The following is a 12,510-nucleotide window of genomic DNA, read 5'->3' as shown; positions in this document are numbered from 1 at the left end:
AACCTTGCCCACTTTAAGAAGCATGGACTTCAACTCCCAGAATTCTGGGAGTTGAAGTCCACGCATCTTAAAGTGGACAAGGTTGAGAAACACTGCTCTGGGCCATCTGTGGTCTGGCATGGTGGTTGAATGTTGCCTACAAAATCATCTCATTCACCCATCCCCAACCTTTTCCTTCCTTCCTTCCTTCCTTCCTTCCTTCCTTCCTTCCTTCCTTCCTTCCTTCCTTCCTTCCTTCCTTCCTTCCTTCCTTCCTTCCTTCCTTCTGCCTGCCCTCTCTCTCTCTCTCTCATCGTCACCTATCCAAAAGATTGCTATTCCCTCTCTTTTTCTCTGCTTTCTTATCCACTCTCTTTTTTCCATGTCTCCAACTGCTCAGCTTCCTATGCCCCCCATATCTATCTCTTTCTATCTTTCTATTGGAATTAGTCCTTTTTCACCACTCCAAACGCCATCTTTTCCCACATCCCAACTGATTCTTCCCAGCCTATTCACTCTCTTCTAAAGTACCCATACTACTTTCCCAAATCCATGCCTTCAGACATAACTCTCCTGTGCAACCACCCACCCACCTACCCCATCTACTGGAAGGATGCAGCTTCTTTGCACTGTTGTTGTTTTTCTTTAGCAGAGGGAACTCTGTTCCTGATTAATAGCTTCTTCTACTAATGGAAAAAAAGACCTTTCTCTCCCACCACCCACCTTGGACTAGTGAGAAGCAGCAACTTCCCTCTTTCCTTTGTTCAGAAAAGATGCAGGTTTTTTTTCACCAGCAGGGGAGGCTGTGAACCAAAATAACAGCGTCATAGCACCCTCTATTGACAAAGTAATTTTGAAAAAAAATCGCTTCCCAAAATAAAATGTAATTTAATAATAATACAGAATATGAAAACAAAAGAGCAAAATAACAAAGTTAAAACATCAGTGAATAAAGTATGAAACAAACAGCCTTTGAGTCTGACCCTTTCCATGCTGCATAAAGTGCAGTGCAACCTTCAAGCTGATGGAAGACCTCAAGAGATGCTTCTTTGCTTTCTTTCTACTACATCCTGACTCCCAGGTTGTAGAACAACACAACACTGATTGTAAGAGAAATTGGCATTTGGAGAAAGCCTACCTTGGAATTGTTCTAAAAAGGTCATTTTTTTCGTTAATTTTGCAATATTTTATGAGGATGGGAGATACGTAGTTTTCCGTTTACCTGATCAGTGCAAGTGAATAGCAGCTGCTCTAATTTTTTGTTCTAGTCCTCTTATTCAGCTGCCACAACTGCTATGCTATTTGTGAACCTTGATTAGTATGGAATAACTACTTTTCTGCAGCCAATTCTTTCAGATGATTTCTATGATAAATGAGCATAGCACTGAAAGTTACTGAGGTCAAAGGCATTTTCTTGTATGGAAATGTGTACAAATTCCAACATTCACATTCATTGTCCAGAAAAATGTAATAATCTAACTTATTACCATAGAATGTTAGAGTTGGAAGAGGCCAAAACCATAGAGTCTCCTTGCTCAGTGCAGGATCCAACACAGCATCTCTGATGGGTGACCATAGAATTCTATTTGAAGACCTCTAGCAAAGGAGAACTAACCATGTCTTGTGACAGTCTGTTTCACCATCTGACAGCTCCTACTGTCAAGAAGGGTCTCTTGATGTCTAGCCTGAATCTGTTTCCTGTAGTTTTAACCCATTGGTTCTGATCCTGTCCTCTGGGGCAAAAGAGAATAAGTCCATTCCCACGTTACATATTTGAATGGTAATTATTTTCCCCACTTTATCTCTATCTTTTCTGTAAACATACCCAGATCCTGGTTTCCAGACCCTTCTCCAACTTGGTAGCTTTCCTCTAAACTTACTCTAATTTGTTACTATTCTTTTTGAACAGTGATGCCCAGAATTAGACATAGTACCACAAGTATCGACTAAGGCAGAGTGGAGTGGAACAACTACTTCCTATGATCTGGACTCTGTGCTCTTGTTAATGTACCCCAATAGAGCATTTGTCTTTTTTGTAGCTGCATAACACTGTTGGCTTAGGTCTAACCTCAGGTCAACAAGGATGCCCAGATCCTTTTCCAATGTACCAAACCAGCTCCCATCTTATACTTGTGGCTTACATTTTTTTGTATCCAAATGCAGAAGTTTATATTTCTCCTTCTCCATTTCCATTATATTCATTTCAGCTCACTGCTTAAACATGGCTGGATCTTTCTGAACCCCCTTTTTTTCACCTAAAGTATTAGCTACTGTTCCCAGCTTTTTGTCATCTGCATATTATTTAAGTGTCTTTAGCTGTTTTCTCAACTCACTCATCCAAGTTATTGATAAAAGTGTTGAATAGCATAGAATCCTGTGGCACTCCACTCGGTAATTCCCTCTAAGCTGAAGTGGAGCCATTAATGAGCACTTTTTGAGTGCAGTCATTCAGCCAACTGTGAGTAACAGTAGTAACATGTAGCCCAATTTGTACCATTTTAGAAGGAGAATATTTTGAGGCATCCTCTGAGAAAATTTGCTGACCAGGGTTAAAATGATGTGGTTTCTGGTAGCTGTTAATGGAATTTTTTTTTGACCAGGATTGAATGACGAGGCTTTAAAGATTTGTTTATAAATGGGGAGAGATTTCTTTTGTTTTATTCCTCAGAGAAAGTGATAAGTTGGAATACAAAATGGATTTATCTGATTACGGGTAAAATATATATGTTATTATTTCTGATAGCTCTTAATGGACCTTTGCTGATGAATTTTTACAATTTATTTATTGATAAAAGATAAGATATGGGAAGAAGAGATCTTTTTTAAATTGAAGCACTAGAGAAGGTGTTAAGTTACTGAAGCTGTTTATACTTGTCTGGAGGAAGGGGAGAGTCATTCTTTTATATATCTCTTTTTCTTATTTTTTTCCTTTTCTTTTTTCTCTCTCTTTGCACTTTTCTTTCTCTTTTCTTCACATTTTATATTTTTCCTAGTTTGTATTAGTCTTTTATCTTTGTACTTGTAAACTTTAATAAAATTATTACAAACAAAACAAAGCAAAAGGCTGCTGCTGGTTGAGAGAAAGATCTGGGCAGACCCCATGTCATTAAACTATTAAAGATCATAAGTTTGATCACTTTCATTCTACTCTTTTTTTTTTTTTTAACTCATAAAGGTGCTGTATTAAAGTCCCTGGGTTTTTTTCCCCCTCCATTTTAAATATGGGCCTCTCCTTAGGAGCAATCCAGAAGATTAAAAACCTGTAGCCTGGTCCTTGTTCCTGAGTCATGACTGTGACAGAATTTCTTTTACTCACACTTGCTACATGGAGGGAGGAGATATACATCAAAGGACACTGTCTTTTGTACCTTTTTATGCCATAATATCTCAACCACATTCTTCTTAAAGCTTGGAACTAAAGCTAATTCTGCATATGTTGTTTTTAATTATTATTAATGCGTATTTCATGTTTTTGTTCGCATTCCTTTTTTTATTTTCCTTCTCATTTTCAGCATTCTGGTATCAGATGATCTTGCCTCCTAATTTTGATGAGTCGAAAAAGTATCCCTTGCTCATTGATGTGTAAGTCAAACTACCTTTTTACCTTTATTTATTTATGTTTTATTGATGTTGCAATTGATGTATATATTTATGTATTATCTGCCTAATGTTTTGTGGGTGCTGTACAAAGATTAGACGAAGTAAGACAGCAAAACTGGCTTACTCAGGCCTGAATGCTACAAATTGTTCTCATGAGCACCAGCTTGGATAGAGACAGTTCAGGGAGATGCAAGTCATCATTCAGTAAGCTGATGTCCCATTTCTTCTGCGCAGAAGGCATGGTTGCCAATAAATTACTGTAGAGGAAGAGGAGGAACTTATTGGCATCTGGTTTCATATTCTCTCAGAGGGCTTTCATGGAGTTATCAGATAAACACGAGCAACAGCTCTGCACGAGCAGGCTTAGAAGAAAAAGAGCAGCCTAGTTCCACATTTCTATGTTGTCTTACAAATTTTATTTCAGGATACCAACAAAAAGGTTTCTAACAAGTTTCAGTGATAAACATTTAAGTGTTCAAGGTGCTCCAAGACTTTATTGCCTTTATTAAAACAGTCTGATTTGGCTTCCCTCTGAAAATTGTCAGGGCGACAATTAATTTGTGGTACAGTAAAGCATATTGGTTCTGAAGTAGGGCTATCAGACATAGGCTGTAATAAGCCAAGCAACTGTATAGGGCAGCAAAGAGTCAAGAGTTTTCTGTGGCTCACTGGTGCCATCTAGTGGCTGTTCAAAAACTGCAGTGATCGCTGAAGCTGTCCTGGTTTGCAACAAGTCACAGTGATGGGGAATGATGTTATGAGGCAAACGTCACTCTTACATACGTGCATCAGACACAAATGCATAAGCCTTAGTAATTGCATCATGCCACATGTTTTGTCAATCCCCCAGATGTCTATGCCTTCAAATACTCGCAACTGTTCCAGTGAATAAAATAATGACCAGCATTCTTCATCAATTTCAAAGTCACAGTGTTGCATTAATAACATTTTATTTTTGCTGCTGATTAACAATTTTATACCTATTTCTTTCCTTCACGAAATGTAAGAAAAAAACCAAAATATAGTAGTGTGTAAATAACACAAAACTTTTTTTTTTTTTTTGGTATACCATATGCAATAGGAATGAGTTTGTAGCTGGCTAGAATGTTAAGATATTAACTGAATTTTTCATGTTTCATTGTAAATTTATTATATTTTCTTTTGAAAATTGAAGGGATAAAGTAGATCTGAATCCGACCTGGTTTGTTGTATGTGTGTGTGTGTACACATGTGCAGATGGATATGTACATACACGCATGTATAATTCATTCCTGTTTTCTAGGCCACAAGAAGCCCAAAATGAGGGTCCACAATTTTATTCTCTTTACTCTGCACTAAATAAAGATACATCTGTATGTTAAAAAAATGACTAAAATATGTTTGAAGTTTTTTTTAGCTGAGGATGGGCCTTTTTGGTGTGCTTTTCTTTTCCTTTAACAGTGGGAGAAAACTCTGATTCTAATGCACCAGACTTCATGAAAGAGACATAACTGAATCACTTTTGACTTATAAAGCTTAAATTATATTTGTGGAAAATAGAAAAATCATGTTGTTTAAATTAATATAGCAATATAATCCACAGAGAAGGGAAAGTAGCTAAAACATTTGTAACATGAATGCCCATTTAGTCAAGAGTTTGCAAACAATAGTTGTAAGGCAGGACTGTTCTTTAGAGTTGCTATTTTGTGAAACTGACCTTTGTCAACTATATAAAGTCAATGCATAAAAAAGAGCAATGAGAAATAGCCTTTAGTAGGTCTTAATTGTGATTTTGCTATGAGGTATATGCAGGAACTTAGCAAGTAAAGTCAGGATTCTGCTGGAAAGGAGCTGTTCTGTTAAATCCTCTGACATGTCTATTTAAATAAATAGGAATACTATAGATCAGGACTACAGTTTGCAATTAAGTAAAAACAATGGCCAAAGGATAACTACCGTTAAGAAAAATGTGAATTAGACAATTGCACTTTATGTGTACTTCTTTACTGAACCTGACCCTGCAAATATAATTTAGAAATATAACAAAGAAAACACACTCCCTGGATCCCGAACATATGCTGTTAATGCTATTCCTCCCTCACATTCCTCTGCACATATTAAAGGATTTGCATTAATTAGCTTGCTTCCTGTAATCTGCAAATTATGGAAATTTGCCTTTTATAGTAAATAAATGCAAATATTCTATATTTGGTGAAAATTGGTTGTGCAAGGAATGTAGCATACAGTAGTTGCAAGCGTTTATGTTTGCTTTGTCCTATTAATTCATACAGTATTTTAAAAATAATACTGTTATGCAATTATCATTAGAATTATTAATAGTTTTCCTAATTAAAATTTCAATGAGCCATAATGAACAAGGGCTTATTAAAATTCTGAACAGCAAAAGTGGATCTTGGTACATCTTTTAAATTCATCTGAACATTAGCATTTGGATTTTAGGATAGTGTGCAGAGGGATATGATATAGGGGCTTGCATTTGGGGAGATGTAACTGGGCAGCTAATTAAGAGTATTTGAGCTTCATATACTCCGGAAGTGCTGATATTGTCAAATAAGCCTTTTCAGTGAGGAACTGGGCAAGTGACTGGGTGGTCCATGGCTGAAAGTGTTGCTGGAGCCCCAGTGGCTACAGGCAAGAGTGGCGCTACCATGCAGCACCTCAAAGGCCATTAATTAAATTTGCTGGATGAGGTATTGATACGAGACCTGATTGGTATCGGAGTGTGTTGATTGAGGCAGTAGTCTCTCACTTAGCAAATCTCAGAATGAATAATTAATTGAGCATATCATGCTTTGAATCATGGAAAAAGAGGTAGAAGGTGGTGAAACATTACCTTTTATATGTTTCAGGATGTTTAAAACTGTTGCCCATGTAATGAAGCAAGAACAAATGCTTACACCTCAAACTCAGTTTTGCTGTATTTGCACAGAGGCCGAAGGTGAACTCAGGAAGAGACAGAATGTAGAATATAGATCGAATCTAAGTCTGATTTAATGTACAGTCATTTAATTCAACAGGACTTAGTCATGAGCGTTTAATGTTATTTTAGATTCTATCTTTCTTCCAAGAGCTTCAGGGACATACATGGTTATCCTCAACTTCACAATAAATTAGATTAGGCTGGTCCAAATTCACCCACTGTGTTTCATGAGAGAATGGGGGGTTCTAACTTCCTACTGGATATGTTCTAAGTTAAACAAAGTTCCACGGCAACCATAAAGGAAGGAAGGAAATAAAAAATTAAGCTTATTATTTTACAAGACAATGATGAAATAATTCAGTGGAGAGGGTTAAATGGAAGTTAAGATAAAATTCTACCACAGGGTTCATGTACTGATTATGCCAGAAAAATATTATATGATTCAGTCTCCTTTCCTATCATTTTGTAATCAGGAAAGTTAAGTTTTCTTTATTTAGAGTCTTCTTTGTAAATACCATTCTTATTAGAAGCTATTAATTTTACCCCTAAATTGCTGTCTGTATTGCTGCTTTTGAATTTCTAGCCAGATTTGTCTATAGTGAAATAAACATTCAATATAGCTAAAGCCAGACAAATAATAAGAAATTAGGAATCTAGCATACCATACATTTGTTGAAACTGAATCTTAGTTTTATTGTTACAGTGTTTCTGGCAAGCTCGGGTGAAGAGTAGGCTGCTGGACACCTTCTCTTCCAATCAGACTCCCTATTTATATAGAAATTTGGAAACAGCAGAACCAATAGAGCACAGCATGCATCAAGTCAGCCAACCTTCTTTCCACAGGTATGCAGGGCCTTGTAGTCAGAAAGCAGATGCTGCCTTCCGGATCAATTGGGCCACGTATCTGGCAAGCTCAGAAGGAATTATAGTGGCTAGCTTCGATGGTAGGGGAAGCGGCTTTCAAGGAGATAAAATTTTGCATGCAATATACCGAAGACTGGGAACCTATGAAGTTGAAGATCAGATCTCAGCAGCTAAGTATGTTTGTACCTTATTGCCTTAGTTAGGGTGATTAACACCTTAACTGGACTTCTCTCAATTTTTTTCCTTCTTGCAAATATATGTAGGTTTTGGTTGTTCTTTATTTCTCATTTTTCTGTTTACTAACTTTTATCATCCCCTCCTTATGCTAATATAAGGGTTGATTTAAAAAAAAAAACTTTCTCTAAACTTACAGCAGTTAACTTTTTTTCCTAATACACAGTTTTTGCAAACAGTTCTCATATATGTAGTTAATTACTGTACTTGCATGATATAAACATTTTTGTGCAAGCGTTTCCCTAATGTTCCCTATTTTTTTTATTGATGAATTGGATTGTAACTTTCAGAGAACTTACAATCCAAAAAAATTGAATTTTTTAAAATTTTTGATGGATAGTTGACTTGAGGTTCATATATTAGTTTGAAAATGCAGAATTAGTTTAATGCAAATACACTAATTTCTCCCCTACTCCTAATCCCAATAGCCCTCTTTCTACTTCCTTTTCTTCTTTACTGGCAATCAAGTTGTAAAAAATAGAGTAGAAAAAAGACTTGCTTGGGAATAGGTATTGAAGATTAATATTTATGTATTACATTTTAATACACCTATTCTCCAAGAAGCAAGACTGATAGGGGAAAGGTGTTTGTTACAAGGAAGAATAGGATAAGCTTTTTTCTGAGCATTTTGGGCGTTTTCTGTTTTTTTCTTAGGCTATTTTCTGAAATGAGCTTTGTTGATAAGGACAGAATAGCTATTTGGGGCTGGGTAAGTATTAAAGCTAATTGTTTTGTTAATGATCAGATTTAAAAGATTCTGCTGCCCATAAGAAAAGGTGTTTCACTTGGACACCCACTGTGGAAACACAGCAGGCATCCTTTGCAAGTTACTCACCAACATTTTAGTTGGACTTCTTTCTAAGTAGAGAAATGTTCCAACTCAAAAACTGAATTGTTGCTTCCATTTATCTCTCCCCACATCCTATGCCATTTACTGCTCTGTCACATAGAATGCTAGACAGGCTTGATCCAGCAAGGTTGTTTTTCTACAGTCTCACATTCTTTAGTGGCCGCAATAATTATTTACACCTACAGCACCATCACAGGCCTCAACAAGTACACACGCGCGATTAGAGGCACCTTCACATGCTCTTCCTCTAATGTGATATATACTGTCATCTGCCCCCTTTGTGCAAAGTTTGTCCTATGTAGAATCCATGGACACATGTTTGACTTTAGGACTCAAAACAAGGTCAAAATAATAGCATAGTATTCCAGCCTCCTAGAACACTCTGTTGCAGATCTTAAAATGACCATCTTGGTAAAACAGGATTTTAACAGCACTATTAAGTGAGAGATTGCTGAACTCACATGTATCAAATGGTTTCTGGCTATCTCAAAAGATCTCAACAAATACAGTGGGTTTTTTTAACACATTAAAATTGTTAATTGATAAAATCATTACTTGTAATCTGTCATATGTAACCTGCATCAGCATAACCAACCTGAATTCCTCTCTCCCCTGCCTCATCCCAACTTAACTCCTACAGCAGTTTAGTCATGATGAAGTTACCTGTTGCTCACAAAAGGTTTGCCTTTTAATAAAATTTGTTAGTTGGAACAGGAACTACCAGACTCCTTCTGATTCAACCTGCCCTGAGTTGCATGTCAAGTTGGTAGCTACAGTATAGAAAATGAATGAATGAATGAATGAATGAATGAATGAATGAATGAATGAATGAATGAGGGCATGTGACTATATCTCATTCTCCCTGGCCCAACCTGGGGAAGCCTCTTTTTAAAACTAAGTATCTTTATAATATGGGTTTTACTAATGGTTTTTTTGCCACAAAAGTTGGTTCAGAACATGTTTTGCCTCATTACTCAGCAAACTGACATCCAGACAAAGCTATTTTTAACCTGCACACACACACACCCCTGTGTGAGAAGAGCATTGCATCACTTTTGATCTCTTTGGAGTAATAAGTTTCCCTTTCTCCTAGTCCTATGGGGGTTATGTAACTTCCATGGCCCTTGGAGCTGGCAGTGATGTGTTCAAGTGTGGAATAGCTGTGGCACCTGTCTCACGCTGGCAATATTATGGTATGTGTTTATTCACAATAAAGTAGGAAGTTCCTTTGTCAAGTATTACAAAAGTCATAGTTGTAAATGCTATCAAGTATGAATAGTTGAGTACATAATTCTCCCATATAAAGTACCATTTGATCTGCCTTCCTGAACTCATGTGAGGTATTACACAGTGTCCCTGGATTATTATTTTTTTTCCTACTGAAAACTTGGATATGAAAGGAAGATAATCTGCTTAACCTTTAAATGGCACAAAATTACTTAATATTTGAAATTTTACTATAATGCAAATGTCTGCATTTGCATTCCTGAAAAGTGCCATGTGTTCCAAAGTGTTGAGGGATCATTTCTGAATGTCATAAAATTTGTTGGCACTGCTACCAACTTCCTTTATTACAATGAGCTCTGGAAAGAAGGGTCATATATTTAATCATTTATTAGAATATTTACCAATTAAATTATACTGCTGATTGCCTCTCATGTATACTATAGTAGATGTCAAACTGTTAGTATTAGTTTGCTTGGTGTTCTAAAAACTCCAAAAGGGAATTTTGAACATTAAAGCTGTATATTTCTGCCTCATATTTAATTCTAGTTATGGGGTGACTGAATGAGCCCTGTGATGGCTTCCCTAGCTTCTGCTTTTCACAGGGCTATGAGAGAGCATGATTTGGCCAAACTTGCTGGAAGTCAGAAAGGATGACATGTCTGGATTTATTTAAGCTCCCTCTTTTCAAGCTTTCCTGTAGAATATCAGTGCTGTTTAACTTCTTCTGTCCCACCATCAGAGGTTAAGTTTTACTGTTTTATTTTTTAAAAAAAATCATTATGTAACAAAATATACAAGACATTCATAGATTGCTCTCATTGCACATGAGTATGCTATCTCTGGACAAATCATAGTTTTGTTTTGTACTTTGAAATGATACAGAAACCTGTTTACCAAGAGGGAATATGGCATGGCTACATAGTGCACCAGCTGCCGGGTGTTGGAATATTAATTTTTTTATCACATATGTGTCCTTCCTTTCATCAAGAAGCTTAAGGCAGCAAATATGGTCGCTCTTCCACTTTTCTTTTGCAAGAACCCTGCAAGGTGGCTGGAATAGTGTCATGCTACCAGATTCTTGCTAACTTACCATGACTTTCTTCAGCATCTTTGTGGGGCGTTGTGTATGTTTTCTTGCTCTGGAGAAAGGAAAATCTCTCCCTTCCTATTAGTTGGTGGCTTTGCTTCTACTGATGGAAGCAGAAAGCCAGATCCCACCTAGTGAGTAGTCCAGAGTCAACCAATGTGCTCTATGGCTGAGTGGAAATTTAAACCTGGGTCTCTAGTCATAGTCTAAGCCAGGGTTTCCCAAACTGTGAGGTGTACCTCCCTTGGGAAGGTGCAGACGGAGTCCAGGGGAGGCGTGAAGAACCTTTTGGATAATAAATCCATCATTCCCAAAGTGTCATTGTATTGTTTTGATTGTTCATTTGTGTTCATTTTGGTGTTTGGATTATTAGGGGAGCTATGTATATTAAGATTACACTGCAGGGAGGTGCGATGGGAAAATGTTTGGGAACCCCTGGTCTAAGCCTTTAACCACCACTTTAAACTAGAGATGGGTAAGATGCAGCTATTGTCTACTCCATAGGGCGTGGCTAAGGGTCTGGGGGCACTGGGAAATCATCTAGTTTTTTATGGTTGTGGGCGGGGGGTATTTTGGGGACAGTCAAAAAGTCTAGATGGGGGCCACAGCCACATGACTCACATACACTCTGCCAGATGCCCCTTGTCTGGGGATTATTATTTTTTTAATGCTTGAAATGAAATAAACAAACAATGTGCTGGGGGGAAAAAAAATCAAGAAACTTTTGATGGTTTGTTACAGCATCCTAAAAGAAATAGATTTGTTTTGATAGTATCCTTAGTTTATTGCAATTCAGCCAGAGAAACAGACTCAGTGAAACTTCCATTTTCTTTCCAGTTTATGAGAGAATAATATTACTTTGGCATAAGGTTGCTGAGAATAATTAATAATGCTGTTGCTATGGACAACTGCATACTGAATATTTAGAAATGTGATTATCTTCGGTGCTTATTATTAAGAAAACAGTAAATTTGGGGGGGGGGCAGGGAGTTAGCACAATAAAGCATTCACTATATTGGTAAGTAGAAGCCAATGAATGCCAGAGTTAAATAAGTAAGCATACCCTATAGATATCGCATAATACCTTCTTTCTCTGCTCCCCCCCATCCCAGATTCTATATATACTGAACGCTACATGGGTTTGCCTGAAAAAAACGATAACCTGGATAACTATGAGGTAAGAAAATGTCTTTGACATTTCACTTTAGAATAAGAAAGGAACAGTGCAAGCTGAAACTCACTCAGCCTGACATCCACTCACACACTGGGACTTTATCTTCCTTTCTTCCCTGTACTTCCACAATCAACTTTGGATCACACACGTTCACATACCTCAAGTCCTACAGAACATGTGAGGAACATAGGAAGCAAGCAGAGACAAAAATTGCTCTCCTTCCTATCCTGCTTATGGAGAAGTGGTTACATGGTTGGTTATCTGTTTAGGGCATCAGAAACAACACTTGTTCTACGTGAAGAATACTCTAGCAGATTCTGTTGAGTGTTGCTAATATATTCCAGATGTTTCCTAAATTATTTACAGTGTTTTGCAATACTCTAAAGGTTAGGTTCCTCCATTTGTTTGTAATATGGATTCCATCTGTTCTCTATTAGAATATAAATATTTATAAATATCTTTTGCAAAACTGTTTTTAATTTATTAAAGAAATGAATTTGGTATGTTATTTGATATACCCATGTGTAAACCAGTTTGGGCTCTGAGCAAATTTTTAATACTCTAATAATCTACAA

At 37.0% G+C, this 12,510-nt stretch overlaps 1 protein-coding gene across 3 annotated transcripts in view; it reads left to right on the top strand.

The window, feature by feature from the left end:
• The window catches only part of DPP4 (dipeptidyl peptidase 4), a 69,989-nt gene that overhangs the window by 46,557 nt on the left and 10,922 nt on the right, over positions 1-12,510 (top strand). For all 3 annotated transcript variants that reach the window (XM_025172614.2, XM_007421526.4, XM_015889596.3), the window contains 5 exons: positions 3,492-3,561; positions 7,343-7,537; positions 8,252-8,306; positions 9,541-9,640; positions 11,874-11,938. In XM_025172614.2, the coding sequence (XP_025028382.1) occupies positions 3,492-3,561; positions 7,343-7,537; positions 8,252-8,306; positions 9,541-9,640; positions 11,874-11,938 (485 nt within the window). The remainder of the gene's footprint in view (positions 1-3,491; positions 3,562-7,342; positions 7,538-8,251; positions 8,307-9,540; positions 9,641-11,873; positions 11,939-12,510) is intronic.

This window comes from Python bivittatus, unplaced genomic scaffold (genome assembly GCF_059951505.1).
Source record: "Python bivittatus isolate LINGU-HERP-01145 unplaced genomic scaffold, Pbiv_v1 ctg000480_np1212, whole genome shotgun sequence".
NCBI classification, from domain to species: Eukaryota; Metazoa; Chordata; class Lepidosauria; order Squamata; family Pythonidae; genus Python; species Python bivittatus.
This window is presented reverse-complemented; position numbering and strand designations above follow the sequence as displayed.